The 23034-nt window shown below is 33.5% G+C and overlaps 1 protein-coding gene across 2 annotated transcripts in view; it reads left to right on the top strand.

The window, feature by feature from the left end:
* The window catches only part of cdc42se1 (CDC42 small effector 1), a 47668-nt gene extending 28300 nt beyond the window's left edge, over window positions 1-19368 (top strand). The window contains exons 3-5 of one of the 2 annotated variants that reach the window (XM_087286300.1): window positions 8579-8683; window positions 15578-15657; window positions 15737-19368. In XM_087286300.1, coding sequence (XP_087142426.1) covers window positions 8579-8683; window positions 15578-15646 — 174 coding nt within the window. In that variant the 3' untranslated portion in view covers window positions 15647-15657; window positions 15737-19368. 2 annotated transcript variants of the gene reach the window in all.
* The last annotated feature ends 3666 nt before the right edge of the window (window positions 19369-23034 follow it).

Below are 23034 nucleotides of genomic sequence, written 5' to 3'. Positions count from 1 at the left end.
ATTCGAATGATATTTAACATGAAACTAATCAGATGGCGCTCTGTGGCGCGGCTGAAAAATGAACTGCGTCCTGAGCCGTCGCCGGGCGCCGCCGACAGCCGCCGACTTGCGGCGCCGGTGTGTGTATCCTGATAGAAACCTATGATTAGAATTCTAAAATACATGGCGCTGCGTGGCGCGCCGCCGAGCGTCGCTTCTGATGTGCGACCTGCTTAATGCTATTAATATAAAATCAATTCTGTTCAGTTAAAAAAAGAAATTATAGTATTGTATTGTAATGCATATATAGTATTGAGCAGTAAAACTGTTTTTTACAGTGAGATTACTGGTGCTAATCATGTTTCTTGGCATCAAATCAGCATACGAGAGTGATTTCTGATTAATCTTATAATGATTACTGGAGGATCATGTAAAAATTCAGCTTCAACTATCAGAGGAACAAAGTTAAAGTGAAAGTTGATCCAAAAAAGAAAGAAACTTGTCATCATTTGCTCAAACGTCAATTGTCACAGACCAGACCAGAGTTTCATTCTTCTGTTGAACACAAAAGAAAATGATGAAAGCAAATGCCCATTGACTTTCATTGTATGTGTTTTTCCTGCTATGGAGGTCAATAGTTTACAGGTAAAACCAATTAAGCTTGAGTAAATCAAAAATTTTGACTCTTTTATAGGTGCTGTTCACATCTGTTATCAAAATTCATATTAGTCAATCCATTTACAGGTGGTCAATGCAAAATACAGGTGTAAATGTGCTCTAGAAAAAGTTTTGAGCATTTGCTGTCTAATATTTGCTGTCTAGTTTGATTTGAATGCAAAACTAAGAAGTGCAATGTTCTCATAACAGTTCTGACTCTAAAACAAAGCCACAAAGTTCAATGTAGTTTTGTGGCTGTGAGAGCAGAAACGAAAGCTGCTGCTGCTGTTTTTTGATAGACAAAAAAAATTACTGGAATTTATTTTGCAGCATTAAATTGAGAATAAGATAAAAAAAACTTGATTGAAGGAAAGTGATTGAAAATTGGCCGGAGCCACATTAATAACTAGGTTTGAATGTCATACTTGCGGTCCAATCAACCAAAAATCCTAATGCAAGGCGTAAACAGGGCCTAAGGGACTTAAAACTATGAACAATGTAAACAATTACAATGTAAAACACTATCTTTACCCAAACATGCGAATAGTATTGATTTGTTAATATACAGTAGCTTATTTCCAATTCTATATGTGCGGCTTTTTGCATAAAAATGAAACCTTTATCTTTCATTTACCATCATGATAGTCTGATTTCACATCACTTCCTTTTTAGTGAAAAACAAAATGAGATATTTAACAATGTTAACTCTGCTGTTTTTGTGCAGTGAACATCCAGTAACTGACCACTAAAATTAAATGTCAGACAAAAAGCACCTTTAAATACTACATATGACCGTTATGATTTGATCCTCTTTTTCTAAAGCCACATTATCATATGAGAAGTTTCTGTTCTCTAAATTCATCCTTGTCCTTTGAAGTTCTCAAATCTCCTCTTTGCTCATGCATATTCAAATGTGGCGCCACAAGATACATTACATCAGATTTGACCTCTATCATACAATTGAAACCGCAACAATATCCAGTGACAAACACAAAGCATCATAGAAATACTGTATATGCCTTTAATTTTTTATTCCAGCCAAGTCATATGATCACTTGATCATTTCTGTTCTCAAAAAAACTTACTCAAAGTTCTCAAATCTCATTTTGTCCTTGTGCATGTTCAAATAAAAAGATACCATAAAAGCACTACAGATGACGTCCATGATTTTTGTTTTGTCGTTAAATGGTAAATTCTACAATAAACTTACAATTTCACTTATAAAAAAAATTAACCAGGGCCTCACTTCCTTAAAAATAAAAATAAAAAAATCATACAAAAACGAGCATAAAATCATACAATGCATTATGGTAGAACGCATCCTTGATCACTGTCAGCATCTCCTCCATTAAATCATGTCACTTCCGATTGATAGCCATGAACATGTATCGTACGCATTTTAATTTTACTGCAAATGTGACCGGACTGACAGAAACATGGGGACAATTGTAAATGTATTTGTATTGTAAATTTGCAGTATTTATTTGTAGAATGTATTTATAATTTCATGTTTTTAGTCAATTGATGTGAATGATAACAACTTAACTTTTTTTACTATTTCTAAAGTTTTATTTTCTAAATAGTAGTTTTTAGCATTACAAAACGATTAAAGCTGTAGGTTCAACTGGGATGAGGACAAGGGCAATGACAGGGTTTGTACATTTGTAAAGTGTTTATAATAAAGAACAAACATCTGAGAACCAAGTAAAAGACATATTCCTCAGTCCATTTTAGAATTTTTTTCAGGTGAAATACTTTTTATTCACTGTATTTATGTTTTTTTTACCGGGACCGAACTTTCTAGTAGAATGTCCCTTATATTTTTTCTTAAAATGTCCTTTTCCACTGAAGCTTGTGCATATTCAAAAGTATTTCCACAATCCCATTCAGACTTCTGAATCTTTTTCACCTTTCAAAAGGCACCTAAAACATATGAGAACTTAACTTAAAAGAAACTTTCACTTGATGTGAATACAAATGAATCGCTTAAATCTTCTTGATCACAACAAGGCAAGTTTGAAAATCAATTTTATGTGAATAATGACCTAAATATCAGTCTGTTCCTCACACAAAACAATCATACAACTTCAAAAGACCTTGAATGTAGAGCACAAGTCATGTGAATCTGTTTTATGGTGTTTTTATAATCCTCTTTGGCGCTTGAGGCTCCATGACTGTCTGCTTTCATTTCATCGAAAAAAGACCTATTTTGGATGTTCTGACATTTTGCTAAACATTGCTGGAACGAAAGAAAGTTGGTGAGAGATATGTATTTTTTTGGTGGGACTGGACTTGGTATTCCCTTAAGCATCATGTTTATATTTCCAGAATAGCTTTGCATGTTTGCCAATTATTTGGCCGCATTCAGTCTTTGTCAGTGAGTTTGTTTTTATCTGGACTGACCAATGATGAGTGAGCCAGGTTTACCGTGGTCTCCTGTAACAATGACAGGGGGCTCTGAAGGGAAACAGGCTCCTCCGAGCTGGGAACGCTCATTCTTTTCCTCCCTCCTTCCTCTTTTTATTTTTAGGTTTTTGTTTGTGCTATTGTTGGGTGGGAGGGGGTGAGGTCAGACAGCCGTGGGCATCTGTTGCACAGACTAATGCTGCTTCCCAGTGCAAGAGCAATTTTCTTCAACCGATAAAATGATTACGGCTGAAGTGTGTACTTGTATCGGAGAAGGTGATAAGGACTAAAGCATGTGTCGTGGGTTTGCTGTGATACGGGCCATTAACTATACAAAGATTACAAAAGTAAACACCTTTTAAGGATGTCTGGAGTTACATAAGCGTTCTGCATAAAAAAATTAAAGCTGTTATGTCATCAGTTGGCTTTGAGAATTTTTTTTTTTGTGTAAATATTATGATGATAATCGTGGTAGTAGTAATAATAATAATATTAATAATAATCTTAAATTGATATAAAACAGCAGTGCATCAGGATGCAATGTATCTTATAATTACAATGCTTTTATTATAACTAGTGTTGTTCTTATAGTTGTTGTCAATTGTTTTATTTAAAATTGTATTGTATCAAATGTAATTATTTTCAATGGAAATAATATTACAGTAATTTGCATATGTATCCATATAGATAAATATTTATTTATTTAATAAAATATAAATAAGTCATTTAAAATTGCACTTCAATGTCCTTGTCCCAAGTTCTCAAATCAAATTTTTGCTCATGCATATTCAAATGTGGCGCCACAAGATGCACTGCATCAGATGTGACTACAATGAAAACTCCTAAAACACAAACCATAGAAATATTTTATGATACTTTAGTTCTTTATTTCTGAGTCATATGATCATTTGATGAGTTTCTGTTCTCATAAAACATCACTAAAGTTCTCAAATCTCATTTTGAGCTTAGGCATGTATGCAATATTGCCAAAAGACACTATAAAAGTTCTACAGATGCCATGCTTTATTTCATGTCTTCAAATATCTTCTCTAAAAATGTCCTTTACTGAAGCTTGTGCATATTCAAAAATATCGCCACAATCCCATTCGAATTGTGCTAATTTGATTGATTTAAATTATATATATATATTTTTACACAACGGATGCCCTTCCAGCTGCAACCCATCTCTGGGACACATCCACATACACTCATTCACACACACACACACACACACTATGGACAACTTAGCCTACCCAATTCATCTGTAACACATTCCCCCACATTTGGACTGTGGGGGAAACCGGAGCACCTGGAGGAAACCCATATGCAAACTCCACACAGAAATGCCAACTGAACCAGCCAAGGCTCAAACCAGCAACACAGCGACCTTCTTGCTGTGAGGCGACAGCTCTACCTACTTCGCCACTGTGTCAGAAATATATATATATATATATATATATATATATATATATATATATATATATATATATATATATATATATATATATATATAATAGTAAAAATAATATCAGACATACAGTTGAAGTCAGAATTATTAGCCCCCCCTGATTCATTAGACCCCCTGTTTATTTTTTCCCCAATTTCTATTAAACAGAGAGAAGATTTCAACATTTCTAAACAAAATAGATTTAATAACTCATTTATAATAACTGATTTATTTTATATTTGCCATGAAGACACTTCTATACAGCTTAAAGTGACATTTAAAGACTTAACTAGTTTAATAAGGGTAACTAGGCAGGTTAGGGTAATTAGGCAAGTCATTGTATAATGATGGTTTGTTCTGTAGATTATTGAAAAAAATGCTTAAAGGGCCTAATAATTTTGTCTTTTAAAATGGTGTTTAAAAAATTAAAAACTGCTTTTATTTTAGCTAAAATAAAACAAATAAGACATTCTCTAGAAGAAAAATATTATCAGGCGTACTGTGAAAATGTCCTTGCTCTGTTAAACATCATTTGTGAAATATATATAAAAAAAGAAAAATGTCAAAGGGGCTAATAATTCTGACTTCAACTGAATGTAACTTTATAGATCTAAACAAAAATTGACACTACCAGTCAAAAGTTTGGGGTCACTAGGATTTTTCAATGTTTTAAAATAAACTTATCCTGACTTCAAAAGTAGTTTAACTTCATTCAATAATTTATTCAGTGATTTTAATGATGAATTTCCAGCTTTATTGACGCAGTCTTCAGAGTCACATGATTCTTCAGAAATCACTGTAATATTGATTTTTTATTTATTGTTGTTAATGGCAATAGTAATAAAAGCAATAATGACTGGAGTAATAATTTCATTTAAAACTGCATACAATAAGAAAGCAGTTGTTTGCAATTTTAATAAATATTTACCAATTTCTTTACATTTGATAGATGCCACCTTGATGAACAGAATAATGTTCTTAAAAAAAACTGACCCCAAACTTTTGACCTGTAGTGTACCTAACAAAATGAAATGTCATTTAAAATTGTACTTCAGCGCAAGTCATCATAATAGTTAGACTAATTTGATTTGTCATAATTGTTATATTCATAAAAAAAAATACTACTGAAATAAGAAAAGTTTTTTTTTGTAGTCTAGTTTTATTTGATATTTTGCTTTTAAAGTGTTCTTTTGAATAGTCAAATTGGACATTTTGTTTATTTAAAAAAGTTTTATATTATAACTGCAGAATAAGCATTTAGTAATAAGAACATTAAAAGGCATAATTATTAATTTACAAAAGTGCAAATAATTTGTAAACCATAGCGTCTTACAGCTCTAAGTTCACATGGTTTATCACAGCTGCTGTTACTATAGTTTACATAATCATCAGACAGAGTTTTTATACCTAACAACTGAACTGAACAATGACATCAAACAAACTCTGGTCTATTCAGAATCTATTGTGTGAGATTTCAGTTCATCTAAAAGTTGTATTTGATGTCTGACAAAGTAATTCCAGGGCTGAATGTTGTTAAATGCATTTTGTCGGCTGTTGCCAGACAAGTAACTGCATGTATGCCAACACCCTCACTATGGCACATGATCTCATCAAATAATTATTCTGGTTGTTGATGCAAGGTTTTTATTTTAGATTTACTTATATAATCTCTCACTTATAGGTGAGTTCTGGGAAAAGAGAGAGTGTTGAGTAAACTGTGTAACAGTTGGGAGCTGCTCGTCTTTAGAATGTGTCCAGGAATATTCATAGGGAAACATTAGGGTAGCACTATATCTGGTCACATGACAGGCTTATTGATTGAATTTACTTGTCTTGTAAATGGGGTGGGGTATTGATTTATCTAGATTTTGATTGAAATTTGAATTTGATTAATTGAATATAGATTTAATGCAAATGCTGTTGATATTTCTAACAAAGATGATTAACCACCTTTTTCTTTTTCCCCCTTTTTTTTTAAGTTTCTCGAGTACCTTAAAACAGATTCCACTTTTAAAAGTCATATGCATGTAATAAGTAGTTAAATTAAGTATAGCAGGGCTTTCAAATTCAAAGATGCTGAAACTGCATTTTGTGTGTGCATGTAAAGTTGTTCAAAATAATAGCAGTGGGTCAAAAAACAATAAGTGTGTAAAGCTCAAAATCCTTATAATAATCTTTTGTTTTTATACACAGAACACTGAACAATCCATTGTAAATCAAAACATGAAGATAAATTCTTAAATGTATTATGACTTGACAGAAAGTGGAGAAACTAATTTAAGGCTTTTCATAAATAGCAGAGTCAACAAGATACTAATTACTATAATAACTGAAAATTGATTCAGTTGATTGAGGATTTAGCTTTCTTGTGAAAAACTGACCTAATGTTTATTTCTATAACCATGATTTCTGAGAACTGCTTTTCAAACTTCTGCCACCTTTAAACAGCTCTGCCAGTCCAGGACGATTGTACTACACAGACCACAATTCCTCGGCATTTCTTGCTTTTGCTTCAGAAACAGCATTTTTGATATCTACCCAGCGGTTTCAATTGGGTTAAGTTCTGGGGACTAGACTAGCCACTCCATAATGTTAATCTGATAAATTTTTGTGTCACAAAATTAATTCAGACATTGCTCACTATAAACAGTCCTGTAATTGACTGTTGACTTTCCTAACTTTATTAGTGATTTATTTTTTCTTTTAGGTTTAAGTGGTGTTTGTAAGGAATTGGATGCAAACAGAGTATGGCCATTTTGTGAAGCATACAGCGCCATCTGCTTTCATAAAACATGCTTAAAATCGATTCCAGAGAAAATGGTGATGCATTGCAAAAATCTTAGAACCAATGCAGAAATGATTTCTTAAACAAAGGTTTTGCAAAAGCTCTACATCATATACTTAAAAAAAAACTTATATATAATATGGGGGGGGGGGGTATTCACAGCTTTTAAGAATATTTGCCAGTTTTTAAAAAATGATTGATTAAAGGGCCATGACCCCCCATTTTCAGTTAAAGTCTACCTCAGAATTTTTTCAAAAGATGCATGATTAATGGGCGTGGAGCTCTGCGAGCATCGGGCAGGAGTGGGCGTAGCCAGCAGGGGAGAACGTGAGCGAACAACTGTTGTTGTCAGTTAGCTCACAAAATGAGACAAACCGTGAGGAGACGCATGAGTTTATAGTTTACAAAGTTAAAATGCAAAGAAATGAACAGTAATTTAATGCCCTGCTACATTTGTTATTCGTAATTTCATATACAGACAACCACAATTTATATCATTATATAGATAATCGTGTTCATATAAACACTATAAATGAGGACTTCTCCCTCAATCCCCGTATCCAGCAGACTCAGTGCAGTTTTACTCAGTTTTAACCATTAGTCCTGCTGGTAATCTGGAGGATTTAGGCAAACACAGCAGCACAGTGATGTGTCTGAATGTGAACGAACTCCTGATAAAAGACAGCGTCCGCCATTCTCTAATTCGCGTGCTGCTCTCCCGACAAAAATCCTAGTAGCACACACACAGCTTTGCTGTATGATCAGCCCTGACAAGATCGCGAGGGAAAACATGCAACAAACCCCGTGGATCATGGAAACAAACACATATGAGCCTTCATGAACAGCTAAATTCTGTGTGCCGTGGGTCCTTGTCTCACAGCTCGGGCTTGACTCTGGCAGGTCTCATGAATAATTAAGCAGCCGGCTCTTCTTATAGGATAAGAAAACTCCGCTATGAATAATAATGAGAAACTGACGCGTCATCATTGCACTTGCAGTACTGCGCTACGTCGCCGATTTTGATCCCGCCCCAAAAATCATTTTAAACCCGGAAACTGAAATAAGCTGACAAAAACTAAAAATTATCCAGTTTTCCCCACAATTAAAGCTGACAGGTGCTAACATTGTCTTAACTGATGCTCAACACACACAAATCTGTTAATATAAAAAAAAAAGTTCTCCAGGGTGTCCTGAACCTTTAAAACTTCTTCTGTTTTCATAAACTTTTTTTTTAGCATTCTACCAGTTGAGAGCTCTGTGTCTTTATACTGTATTATCGTTTAAAGTACATTTTGTGTTCACAGAAGAAGAAGCGGAGGAGAATTGACCGCAGCATGATCGGAGAGCCCACAAACTTCGTTCATCTGACACACATAGGCTCGGGTGAAATGGCAGATGGCATGCAGCCGGTAAGACATGCTTTATTGTGTTGATACAGTGGCTCTGTCTCATTTCAATTTTTATGACATGGCTGTAATTAACTGTTAATGGAAGCCAAAATTGTTCTGCATGAGTTGGGTATGCACTTTGGGTATTACCAGGTTGTCACAGACATCCATTAGAATCCAAAACAGGGTTGCTAACTTGCCAGGTGTATTTGTACAAAATTCACAGCATCCACTGCCAAACCTTTTCACTTTCATTTTAGCCCTGATTAATCCAGCGGTCTGAATGTGTCAAGCTTAACTACTTAACACTGGTATTGGATATATACTACAATACAATACAATAGAAATATATAAATATAATGTTACAATATTAGTAGTAGTATAGATTTGAAGACTTGGGAAGTTTGGGGAAATAAAAGTATTTTAGACCACTTTGAAAGTAGACATGATCAGGTTGTACAAATGAAAAGTAGAATCGACACTCAAAACTTAAACACTCATTTGTTTTTTATTATAAACACTTGTTTAAATTACTATATTATTATAAAAACTTTTTATTTGTATTTTGAAAGGGGAAGAGAAAAGTATTTGTGACCTGTGTACGATTATTTTAACGATAAAACATCAGGGTGTCCGCGGAGTCTTAAAATGTCTTAAATTTCAAAAGCAAAATTTTAGAAGTCTTTGAAAAGTCTTAAATTGACAGAAATATTGTGTTGTAGGTCTTAAATCTTTTAAACAAGTCTTAATTTACCTTCAGGTAAAGCTAACATATCAGGCCGACACATAGCAACCTTTTTTTTCTATTCAAGTTTTTTATTGCAAAGAAGTGCATTTCAAAACAGTTGTTAAGACTTGTTTAAAGGAAATTCTCCAAATTAAATTCCTTAATCAGGGACAGAAAACTAAAGCAGCACATCACTTTACATAATTTTCTATTAATACAAAAACTATTTATAGACGAACAGTCACTGGGCCCTTAAAAAAAATCTTTAGTGTTTAGCGCTGTACAAGTCTAAAATTTTATTAATAATGGTCTTTAAAAGTCTTTAAGTCTTAAATTTGACTTGAAGAAACCTGCAGAAATCCTGAAACACATAAATTGAATGTGCATTTTTAAACGATATTAGAGAATGTTTTCATTTAGGAAATATTTTAAGGGAAATGTTTGAGAAAGAGGTTCTTTGATTAATGTGTAAAAAATATAAAATGTCTCCAAACTAAAAGATTGTATTCAACTTTTCAGTGTTGCTGATATTGTACAATGAATGGTTATTAAAAAACTGTTATGATTTTGTGTTATATATTGTATATTTATTACAGGTTCTGCCATGAATATAGCCAGTGCTGCTGATATGGCATTAACACATTAATTACTGAATGAATGAATTTAAAGAAAGTATTTTAGTTTAAGTTTCATTCTAAACAATAATAGTTAATAATAATAATATTGTTGTTATTAATATTAATTGCTCTTTTATTAATAATAATGTTGTTGCTATTAATATTAATATTGTTCTGTGAATGAACGTCGCCTCGTGGTTCTATCCCAAAGAGGGAAGAAAACGCTTTCCCGAACGCTCACGCTCAATCTGCCCAGTGGGTGGAATGAACTCCCTAACTGCATCAGAACGGCAGAGTCATTCACTGTCTATATATATTACTAATGCTTTCCTTCTTAGACTTTACACACCTGAAACTTGCCTACAGCACTTATTCATTGTTGCTCTTATAGTTGTGTAAATTGCTTCCTTGTCCTTATTTGTAAGTCACTTTGGATAAAAGCGTCGGCTAAATGTAAATGTATTATTATTACTTTTTTATTGTTGTTGTTATTATTTAATGATGTAATAAACTTCCAGGGAGCTTAAAGGCAATAGTATTCTAGTTCAGTTATTTTGTCTTTTTATTTGATGTTTTTTTTATTATTGTTATTGTAAATGTAGCATATATAGGTTGTAGTTTAAACTTAAGTACTGGCCTTGTTATTATTAATTTTATTAATCATTAATATTCATAAGTTAAGCTAATTTTGCTACATAAATATTAAGATTTTATGCAGTTAATGTCTGAATTATTAAATCCCTTTTGGATTTTTATTATTATTATTTTTTATTCCTAAATGATGTTTAACAGAGCAATGAAATTTTCACAGTATGTCTGATAATATTTTTTTCTTCTGGAAAAAGTCTTTTTTTTTTTTTTTTGGCAGAATAAAAGCAGTTTTTTTTTCCAAAAAACTATTTAAGGTAAATGTTATTAGGCCCTTTAAGCTATATATTATTTTAATAGTCTACAGAACAAACCATCATTCATTATACAATGACTTGCCTAATTACCCTAACCTGCCTAGTTAACCTAATTAACGTAGTTAAGACTTTAAATGTCACTTTAAGATAGAAGTGTCTAGAAAAATATCTAGTAAAATATTATTTTCTGTCATCATGACAAATATATAATATATCAGTTATTATAAATGAGATATTAAAAATATTATACTAAGAAATGTGTTGAAAAAAATCCCCTCTTTGTTAAACGGAAATTGGGGCAAAAAATAAACAGGGGGGCTAATATTTCTAACTTCAAATGTAAATATAAGGATTAAGAGAGAAATATTATCTTTTTTAGTTTGTACCAACCTGTGTAATTTAATAGATAGGAGTTCTACTTTAAACAATTATGTAAACAGTAATAATAAAAAAGATAGTTCACCCCAAAATGCATATTTACTCATCGTTTTAATCAACCTTAAGTGGTTCCAAACCTTTATGAGATTTGTTTTCCTCTGCTAAACACACAAAAGAATACATCTGGAAGAAAGCTATAAACCTGTAGCCATTGACTTGCATAATATGAAATGCATGTACGTTTAGAACCACTTGATTGTGGGTAAATGATGAGGAAATGTTCATTTTTGTGTCAACTGTTCTTTTAACATAAACAGCATCCTATTGTCCAATGTTAATTAACTAGTTTGTTGAAAACAAGCTAATGACCAATGAAAAAGGATTGTAAGATGTCAGAAAATATAAATACAGTAGACCTGCTGTGTGTGCTTGCGTGTGTGAGTGTGGTGATCCTGAAGTGAGATTTTTCTCTGCTGGTGTTCATTGAGCTGTTGTGTTGTCAGATGAGAAAGGTGAGGAGTTACCTAATCCTGCAGCTCACAGAGGCTTGAATACCTGGGCAGAATTAAGCAGACTGTGACTTGCACAGAGGAATGTTGGCATGCAGCCCGTCACAGACTGATCTGTGCTCTGTAAATGAGGAAATCTTCCTCACGCTCTTTACTGTGCTCATTGACTGATCTTTAAAGTGTCCATTTGCACAATGTCCTGCTCGTCATCGTTCACTCACCATCTCTTGAGAAATGCAGTTTAGACAATGACTGATATACTATTTAACACAAAAATAAAAAATCAACTCGCTATTTATGTTGAACACAAAAGAGGATATTTTGAAGAATGTTCGAGGCTGTAGCTTTAAGAAATGAGCAGTTTGTGTAATGGCGGTTAATACAAAAATGGAAAATGTACTCACTATTTACTCTTTTTGTTGAACACAAAAGAAGATATTTTGAATGTTGGAGATTGTAGAATTGTTGAGAAATGGCCAGTTTATTCAATGGTGGAAGTTGCGTCAAGTTAATGCCAAAATGAAAAATGTACTCACTATTCACCCACTTTTTTCCCCTTTAAACGCAAAAGAAGATACTTTGAAAAATGTTTGAGACTGTAGAATTGTTGAGAAATTAGCCGTTTATTCAATGGTGGTTACAAGTTAATGCGAAAAATGGAAAATGTACTCGCTCTCTTTTTTTGTTAAAACAAAAGGAGATACTTTAAAGAATGTTTGAGACTGCAGAATTGTTGAGAAATAAACAGTTTATTCAATGGTTGGATACAAGTAATGGAAAAATGGAAAATTTACCCACTTTTTAACTCACCCCCTTTATTTATGTTATTTACAAAAGAAGATCTTTTGAAGAATGTTCGGAACTGTAAAATTGTTGAGAAATTAGCAGTTTATTCAGTGGTAGAAGTTCAGTCAAGCTAATGACAAAATGGAAAATGTACTCACTATTTATACACCTTTTTTTATTAAAAATAAAAGAAGATGCTTTGAAGAATGTTCAAGACTGTAGAATTGTTGAGAAATGGGCAGTTTATTCAATGGTGGAAGTTACATTAAGTTAATGCCAAAATAAAAAGTGTACTTGCTATTGACCTTTGACTTCCTTTATAGAGGAATAAATACCTTTGTTTCCAACATTCTTCAAAACATCTTCTTTGTGTTTAACAGAAGGAAAAAAACCTGAAACGGGTTTGAAAGAAGTGAAAGGAGAGTAAATGATGACAACTTTCATTGTTGTGTGAACTTTTCCCTTTAAGTAGTTTGATGAAAGCAGAGGCTGGAGCTGTAAACAATACAGCGCTGATAGCTGAGACTGCAGTGATAAGCGCTGTTGGATGATATCAGTCTTTCACAGTCTGATGTGTTAAAGAGGTGATTGAGCTGCTGAATTTTCCCCTGTGGTTCTGCTCTTTTGTACTGGGTTGCTGTGAATCGTGTATTGAGAGAGCCAGAGAAATGGACTTCCTCCTCCACCTTCTCTTCTTGTGCTCTGTTCTTCAGACACATGATGTAACAAGGGGTGTGTGTGTGTGTGTGTGTGTGTGTGTGTGTGTGTGTGTGTGTGTGTGTGTGTGTGTGTGTGTGTGTGTGTGTGTGTGTGTGTGTGTGTGTGTGTGTGTGTGTGTGTGTGTGTGTGTGTGTGTGTGTGTGTGTGTGTGTGTGTGTGTGTGTGTGTGAGAGAGAGAAATGGGCTTGTTGTTGCATGAAGGATGCAGTTTTGGTCAGCTCCACCTATTGAAGTGTGAATTTGTTTCAGAGTTGATGCATTATGCAGCAATAATGTACAGTCAATCTGTCAGTATATAAACAGTGTTTCTTACACAATATAGAGCTTCATCAGCCACTTAATATTTACAAAGGGTTCAATAAAAATAATAATGATAATAATAAAAATGGTCCCACTTTATATTAAGTGGCCTTAACTAATATGTACTTACGTCAAAAAATAAATACAATGTACTTGCTGTGTTTATAATGTATTTGAGAACACTTGTGGTGCTTTTGAGTTGGGATAGAGGTTGGGTTATGGACAGGTTTGGTGGCATGGGTAGGTTTAAGGGTAGATTAAGGTGTAAGGGATGGTATAAAGTGTATTTACAAATGTAGTTACAAAAGTTAATTACAGCTGTAGTTACATACATGTATTTAATCAAGCATAAGTACACAGTAAATACATGTATATACACAATAAGTACATTGTAACAAAGTATTAATTCCTATGTAAGTACATAGTAGTTAAGGACACTTAATATAAAGTGGGACCATACAAATAATATTAGATAGTGATGAAGTATAACAATAAATAATAATAATAATAAACAATAACAAATCGTAATGATGATATTAAAATACAACAATAAATATAATAATAATAATAATAATAATAATAATAATAATAATAATAATAAATACAACAATATATAATAATATTAATGGTAATAATAATATTTATTGTATTATTATTATTATTATTATTATTATTATTATTAAATAATAATGATAATAAATACAAAAATATATAATAAAAACAGCATAATAATAATATTAATAATAAATAATAACATTAAATAGTTATGAGAATAAATACAACTATAAATAACAATAATAAAAATAAAATATGTAATAAAAACAACATGATAATAAGAGCAGTAATAAAATAGTAATAATAAAACAATAAATAATATCAATATTAAATAGTAAGGATAATATATACAATAATCAATAATAAAAATAGACATTAATATTAATAATAATAACAACAACTAGCACAACAATAAATAATAATGATAATAAAAGTAATAAATATAGTGTATCATAAAAACAATAATAATTGAAATGATAATAAATACAACAATAAATAATAATAATAATAAATAATGATAATAAATACAACAACAATAAATAATAATAAACAATTGTTATTATTATTATTATTATTAATATTATTTATTGTTGTATTTATTATTAACATTATTATTATTATTGTAAAAACAGCCTAATAGTTATAATAAAATTAATAATATTAATACTAATAATATTAAAAAGCATAGCAATATTGATTTGAATTATGATAATACATTTATAATAACACTATAATATATAATTACTATATAGTTCTGTATAGATATGTAAATTATATAATGTATATTTTGATATTAAATTTATGATTTAATTGATTATTATTTATTCATTAAATTAATTATTAAATGCGTAAAAAATAATTAATTAAAAGTAATTTTTCTTCATATAATGAAATTTTAGGTAATTATAGTGATAGTAATGGCATAATATATAATAAAACATCTTTATATTCAACATCCTGTGAATACTTGAATTTTTATGATTTAGAATGTTTTTAGTTTTTTTATTTAATTTTTTTGTTAAATAAAAATGACATTTATAATAACAGTATCTTGATGTTGATGATGATGCTGTTGTTCTTTTTTTCTTTTATTTCCTTTCAAAATTGAATCCCTTTTCTCTCTACTAATATCTGCCATTTTTCTTAATGTGGAATTTATTGGAATGACATTTTTTGCAGCTCATTTTCAAATAGATGCTCTGTTGTTCGACACTGGAGACGCTTTTATGTTGTGACGTTACAGTGTTTGCTAGATATCAGATTCCTTCACCTTAAAACATCACGAGGAGGCATCACATTCTCCTTTATGACCCTCTTTGAAACTTCTAAATCAGACTTGTTTGTTAACCCGAACATTTTCTGATTAATTATGTATGATTGCCATGTCCGTAATCTGATCGTTTCACTTCCTCTTACAGTCTGGCCCGATAAAGGAACAAATGAGATCCAAAGTGCCTCACGCCAATGGACGAAACAGCCTGTTATAGCCTCTTTACCTGTGAGTACCAACACACACCTCTCCCTCTATTTACCATTACTTCATCACACATCAAGATTGACTTTCATTTCCTCCCTAGGATGTTTTTAATTTCTTACCCAAAGTATCCCTCAACCTAAACGCAGCACTGTACCAAATAGGATTTTCAATACAAAACAAAATGACAACCTCCAAATATTGCTGTGGCTACAACAAGGTCTATATTTTGGATCCTCTGGAATAATTCAGAAGAGACGAGGTTTGTCCCCTGTAAACTAAGACTGTTATTGAATTTCATTGGATTGTATGCGAGTGTGAATGCGTTTATGTGTGTTTGAGACACCGACTGTGCTTGCGAAGGAAAAGGTTCTTATCTTTGACTGCCTTCCTAAAAGTTATAACTGGCATGTTTGTCGTTGTTAAGGATGTGTGCAAATGTGTGTGTGTTTTGTAATGGAAATGTATGCGCACCTTTACCATTACAGTGTCTCCAACTGCTTGTCGTTAAAGGGATCGTTCACGCCAACATTAAAATTTGCTGTCAGTTTTTTTTGCATTCAGGCTATCTGAGATGTAGGTGACACTTTCGTTTTAGTTTTGACCGTGGTCCTTGGAAATTTTATAAAATGCACTTTTAGAGTTGAATAACTCAAACAGGCAAAACTACAAGAAACTGAACATAGTTTCCAATATTACCTTAAGTGCATGACCTGATCATGTTTGACTCCATAAGATCTTAAATGTGTAGTTCTGAACCACAAGCATAACTTTATATATATTTAATAGGCAAAATGAATAGCGTTCAAATGCATAAACCGAAGTGTCGTCTGAAATTTTATCCTAAAATCAGCATTATTCCTTTGTTTCTGATCAGATATCTCACCTTAAAGGCAATTAAAATAACCTATTATTTGCTAAACCCTAAGTATTCGATAGAAAGTCTACTATCTGTTTATCTGAGTTGAGGCAAAACAACAAGAAACAGAACATCATTTACAATATTACCTTAAATACACAGCATCAGCTTACAATCCTGAGCATGCTTGGCTTTATAAGATCTTAATGTGTAGTAATGAAACACAAGCACAACTTTAGATATATTTATTAGGGAAAATGAATAGAGTTCAAATGCAAAAATCAAAGTGTTGTCTGAAATTTGTATTTTTCCCTCAGCCTCATGTTTATGGTCAAATATTTCACCTTAAAGGCAATGAAAATAACCTATTGTTTGCCGTAAAAGTGAAACTACAGAACCTACACATAGGAGCCTAAGAAAAAAGGGTTGTTTTAGAAGAATATTTCAGATATTTCACTTTAATATTTTAGGAGGAACTGAACTACTAATAAGACCATGGTTTCAGCTAAAAATCATCTTTCGTATTTTATTAAAGAGACGTCTTGGATGGCCTGAGGGCATCTGCATTAGCAGCAGTTGTTTATTTTTGGCAGAATTATTTCTTTAACAGTTGCACAAATTTTTGCTGATCAATGTATGATCATAAAAAAAACCCTCTGGTATGTGTATAGTGGGTAGATGTAGTATGATATTTTAGTTTTCTTTCTTTTTTTTAACTTTGCATTAATAAAGCAAACACATTTCCTTTATAACTCTAGAGAAATGGATACCAAAAAAAATCAAACAAACATGACCCAATACCCATCATCATTTACTCACTTATGCTGTTCCAAAATCAGATGTTTTATTTTTTCATGCAGGACACGACGTGGTGACTCTAAAAAAACATGCACTACAATATACAAAAGGCATAAATGGGATTTTTTTAAGCTGTACATTTGATTTATCTGATGAGCAGATGAAGTTTAAGACATTTATTCGCTAATAATCGCTCATTCAAGTACGCTGTTAGGTAAAAAGTTCATGTGACAGGAATGCTGGATTAAGGAAAATATTCTTATGGCTTTAACTGAAATACAACATTTTTGTTAGCCGTATTTGGTTGAAATAAACAAAATGTATGTTCTTTTTAATCTTGTTTCTAGGTGAGATGTCTAAAATTATTTAATCAAGACACAAAAGTATTATCTCGTTTGCAGGAAGTCAAAATTATGTCAGTTTTTCCCTATAACAAGCACAATAATCTGCCAGTTTGATGAGCAGAATGATCTTGTTTTCAGTTTATTTTGCTCGCCCCACAGACTGATGATATTGCTTTGTTTTAGGGAAAACACTTCATTACACTGTAAAAACATGTGCTGACTTTATTTTAAGCAACCACACTCAAAAAGATATGTTTTTGCTGCTTGTTCAAGCTACTTGTTTAAAATGTGCTGAATCAACACAATTCTTCAAGGTATTTGAGACAACTTGATAGTCTTATGTTTAGTCAACTTAAATTAGTAAAAAAATGAGAGAACTTAAAGGAATCATGTGCTGTCCAGCATTTTTTCCCAGTGTAATCACTTTTTACAGTGTTTGCCTGTCTTGTTTTCTGAGAGAAAAAATAAACCTACACTTTAAATAAAAAAGTTGACTCAACTCCAATTTGTGAGGCAACTTGCTCCAGAGCGTTATTTTTGTTGACTCAACTTAAATCGAGTCAAGTGCAGTGCTTGAGTTGAAAGTTGAGTGAACTCGAAAAGCTCTGCAGCAAGTTGACTTACAATTGAGTTGTCAACTTTATTTTTACAGAGTAGAAAAAGCTCCTTGATTTTCAATAATTGTTTGCTATTTTAGCTAGAAACAAGACAAAACTTATTTAGTAAGAGAAACACTTTTATAATCTGCTCACTGAATTGTCACATGAAAAAAAATACATCAAATTTCTGGGTCTCCACCATAAAATAATGTCAGCATTAAATTTTGGAACGGTGTTCGGTTGAGTAAATGATTTTCATGTTCAGGTGATTTGTACTTTTAAACCCTCAGTATTAGAGAAAGTCTGCTATCTGTTTATCAGAGCGGAGACTTTGAGCGGCGGATAAGAGTCCGGCTGTGTGCCAGCAGAGAGAGAGAGAGAGAGAGAGAGAGAGAGAAAAAGAGAGAGACACTGCCCTTTGTCATTTAAACATCACATTATTCTCACTTTCACACGTCAAGCTCCACCCCACACAAGCTGAGCACACACACACACACACACACACACTTTCTATACTCTCTACTTTATTTTTGAATTTGGCACAATGTTGTGCTGATATGATGTTGTTTGCTTGTAATTGTGATGTTTATTTGAGCGCATTGCTTTGCAAGAACCCAGACTGTAATTAACTTTGTCTTTGCTGTAATTTGTTAGGAAATGTCATAGGATGGGGGAAAACACGAAGCTTTCAGAATGTGCATGTTGCTCTAGGAGTCTAATGTTTGACTGTATGTTTTATTTAGTGTGTAAATGCATTTCATTCTCAGCCGACAGTGTGTAGAGGAACGTGCAGATTTTTGCATCTCAGCCAAAGACCTCAGCAGCTCCTTTAACTTAATTATACGCGTTGCTCACAGATTTGTTCACTTCTGTTTCATGTGTGTGACTGTGTGCTTGAGTATGTGTTTTCCTTTTTAAAGCCGTGATGTTTGTGTGATGCACTCATTTGGCAAATTTTTTGATACTTTTCTTTTGTCTTTTTTATATATTTTAGTCTGTTAGTCGAACTGATTGATTGTGATCAAATGGGAGCAGTGATGGTGTATTCTGTTCATATGGCACGGTGTTATGTTGATGCATCCTTTTATTTTTGTTGTTGTGCTTTTGATTTGTAACAATACAGTTGTACAATGAACAGCCTGTTTGTGTTTTATTCACACACACACACACACACACACACACACACACACACACACACACACACACACACACACACACACACACGTTTGTTTTTGTGAAAAGTGGGGACATTACATAGGTTTCCATTCAATTTAATATGCTCCAAACCGTATATTGTATTGCCCTCACCCCACCCTACCCCTAAACCCAACCATCACAGAAGACTGTGTGCAGCTTTACTTTCTGATTAAGTAATCAGACAGACAGTGTGATTTATAAGCTTTTTGAGAAATGAGGACGTCACCATTTCTTCATATTTCACCTCCTTTTTGTAAAACCTGTGTCATACCCATGTCAGTATACAGATTTGTGTCCTGATATGTCACAAAAACATGTACACAAACACATATGAAACCCTCGAGTACTTTTTTTTTAGTCTTTAACAGACTTGTGTGTGTTAAGCATTAGCTAAGACTATGTTAGCACCTGTTAGCTTTAATTGTGGGGAAAACTGGATAATTTTAAGCTTTTGTGAGCTAATTTCAGCTTCCGGGTTTGAAATGATATTTAGGGCGGGATCAAAATCGGCGACGTATCGCAAAACTGCCAGTGAAAAGATGACGCGTCAGTTTCTCATTATTATTCATTGCTGAGTTTTCTTATCCTATGAGAAGAGCCGGCTTCTTAATTATTCATGACTGCACGTGCTTTGCGAAGACAAGGCAGACCTGCCAGTGCCAAGCTGTAGGACACGGCACACAGTTTTTAGCCGTTCATGAAGGGTCGTATGTGTTTGTTTCCATGATCCACAGGGTTTGTTGCATGTTTTTCCCCACGATGCTGTCAGGGCCGAGACAGCAAAGCTGTTAGTGTGCAGCAAGCATTTTTGTCGGGAGAGCAGTACGAGAATTGGAGAATGGCAGATGTTGTCTTTTATCAGGAGTTCGTTCACACTTCGACACATCGCTTTGCTGTGATCCTCTAGATTAGCAGCTGGGTTAATGGTTAAAATAGACAGGGCAAGAGACCTGCTGCACTGAGTCTGCATTCAGGGAAAAGTCCTCATGTATATGAACACGATTTTCTTTGTAATGATATAAATTGTGGTTATTTGCATATGAATTACAAATAACAAATGTAGCCGAGCATTAAACTACTGTTTATTTCTTTGAATTTAACTTTGTAAACTATAAACTCATGCCTCTCCTCATGATTTGTTTCACATTTCGTGAGCCGACTGACAACAGTTGTTTTCTCCCCTCCTTCTCCCTTGCTGGCCACACCCACTTCTGCCCTTTGCTCGGGGAGCTCCACGCCCATTATGATGCATCTTTTGTAAAAATTCTGAGCTAGACCTGAACTGAAAGTGGGGGGTGTCATGACCCTTTAAGAGTCAACTCCTGCTCATTCTCAGCTCAAATATAAATTCTTATTTCAGTGGATGTAACGATTTACTGTGATCCAGTTGAATTATGACCACAATTATAGTCAAATTATCTTTAAATATGACCATTCAAACTGGTAGTAATGTTGAAGAAATCGCGATACATGCTTTGAACAGAGAGGATGCTGTGTTTACAGGCACAAACTCTTTACCTGCATATCAGTGGTGAGCAAGAGGTGGGGCGGCAAAGTAAAATAACAGTGATGAAGTGCGCTAGATTAACACAAACAAAGCAAAAAGACGCTTACTTGCATTAAAAGAACAACGGATTTGATGCAATTAAACAATTAGTGAGTGGAAAAACTAGTTACAGACATCTATATGCAAAAATGGATGATTTGCAGCTCCGGTTGCTCCAACGAGTGCGATGCATCAGTTGTTTACTGTTTGCAAATGTTGTTTACTGTTTGCTCAAACTACTTATTTAAAACGAGCTGAAACAATGCGTTTGTTTTATGTTCAATCCACTTAAATTTGTAAAAACTAATAAGTTAACATAATTCCTTCATGTTGTTCCAAAACACATCGATAGTGTTGAACCCTCAAATGTGGCTTCCATCACTATTTGGATCAAGATATTTAGTATGTTGGCCTCTGCTTTGTGTTTTTCGTAATTATCACCAGCTCAAAGAAATGACACTTTGCAAAAATGGTTCCCTGTGTTTGTTAACTCAGAGAAACAAATCAAATCACATGAAACACGCAGCAACATACTACAGACAAAACCATAGAAGCAGTGGCCATTTTCTGCTGAAGTACCATGTCCGCGCAAGGACAAAATTAATAAAATGCTAGCATGTTTTAACCAGTAGAGGGCACCAAATCATCAAACAAATTTCCAGTTTGTAAATATTCAGGATGCGCCCACAGCGAGGTTGCGGGAAAACATTTACAGTGAGGGAATGACATTCAATGTGGTAGAGCTAGTTGATGTCTTGGAAATAAGTTATATTGATTACAAATGATATTTACTATTTACATAATGCTTTCAGCGTATTATAACAGCTTGTCACCCAGCGATAAGCACAATGATTCGGCAAAATTAACATTAATTAAAGTGAGCGGTGGTCATTTGACAGGCCCATCTGCGCCCTCCCAATGAATATTGGAAAAGATGAAATGACCAAGCATCCAGCCACAAATATACAATCTCATTGAAGCTCCAAGTGATTTTACAAGACAGAAGTTAAAGGCCTACAAGTCTTTGGATGCAAACAATGTTGTTCTGTGTGGTCATGTGCAAGAAATAATGTTCCATGATTACCAGATTCAACGTAGTGCTAAAAACAGAGGCTCTGCCTAGCCAAAGACGAGGAAAGAAGACGGGACTATACAAGGCCGGGGTAATCATCAACAAGCAAAACAACTGCATTCTGACAGCGACCTGCACCTGTACGGCAGGATATGTGAACTTACACTTTTCATTTCACTCTAATCATTCAGTGTCCGCAGTTTATTTTCCGCAGCATTTTTTGACAGTTTTTACTGAAATCAATGCTCCAATCAAAAACAAGTGATGTTTATGATTCAGCGTAGAATGAACTTACCTGATATAATATGAGAACTGCAGCGTCGAGCATTTTTAAGTAGGTCCTCACTCCATTCAGCTCTTCTGATGGCTGTTAGCCAAAGACATCTGCGATTGGCATCAAAAGCAGTGTGGTGTACGGTAAAATTTACATTTTCTCTATTTTTCGAATTTGGCATCCTACCACAGAAACACCACATGTTTGCTATTGCAACTGGTCTTTTTTTGCAATTGGTATGAACCTGTGTGACGTAGGTTAGTAATTCCCCTATACAATTCTAATTTCATGTCATTCATCACAATGAATCAGTTGTACTCTATTACCTCTGTTACATGTGCCACATGTTTCGAGATTTATATCATCTGTCCATATCAAAGCTGATAAACTATTTGGAATAATATATGGCCGACACACAAGTATTCAAAAATCTGGACTGTATACACTAAAGCAAAGGAATAGTTGAATTATAACTAGCTCAGCTAACAGCACGGTTCCACGCTGAATATGTTTTTCAACACCGGAATGGATTTAACCTTGCAAAACTGGGCTGTTGGATTCTGATTGGCTGATGAACAGTCTAAAGTGTGAAGTTATTTTCAGATAACCCACTGCTCGAGTAGTTCCAGGTAAGTCTTGAACGTATTACAGTTCTATGCCATTACAGACTGAATGATTTGTTAAAGATTTACCACAGTCAATTATCGAAACG

Source organism: Danio rerio, chromosome 16, assembly GCF_052040795.2.
Source record: "Danio rerio strain M-AB ecotype USA chromosome 16, GRCz13ab, whole genome shotgun sequence".
Classification (NCBI taxonomy): Eukaryota; Metazoa; Chordata; class Actinopteri; order Cypriniformes; family Danionidae; genus Danio; species Danio rerio.
This window is presented reverse-complemented; position numbering and strand designations above follow the sequence as displayed.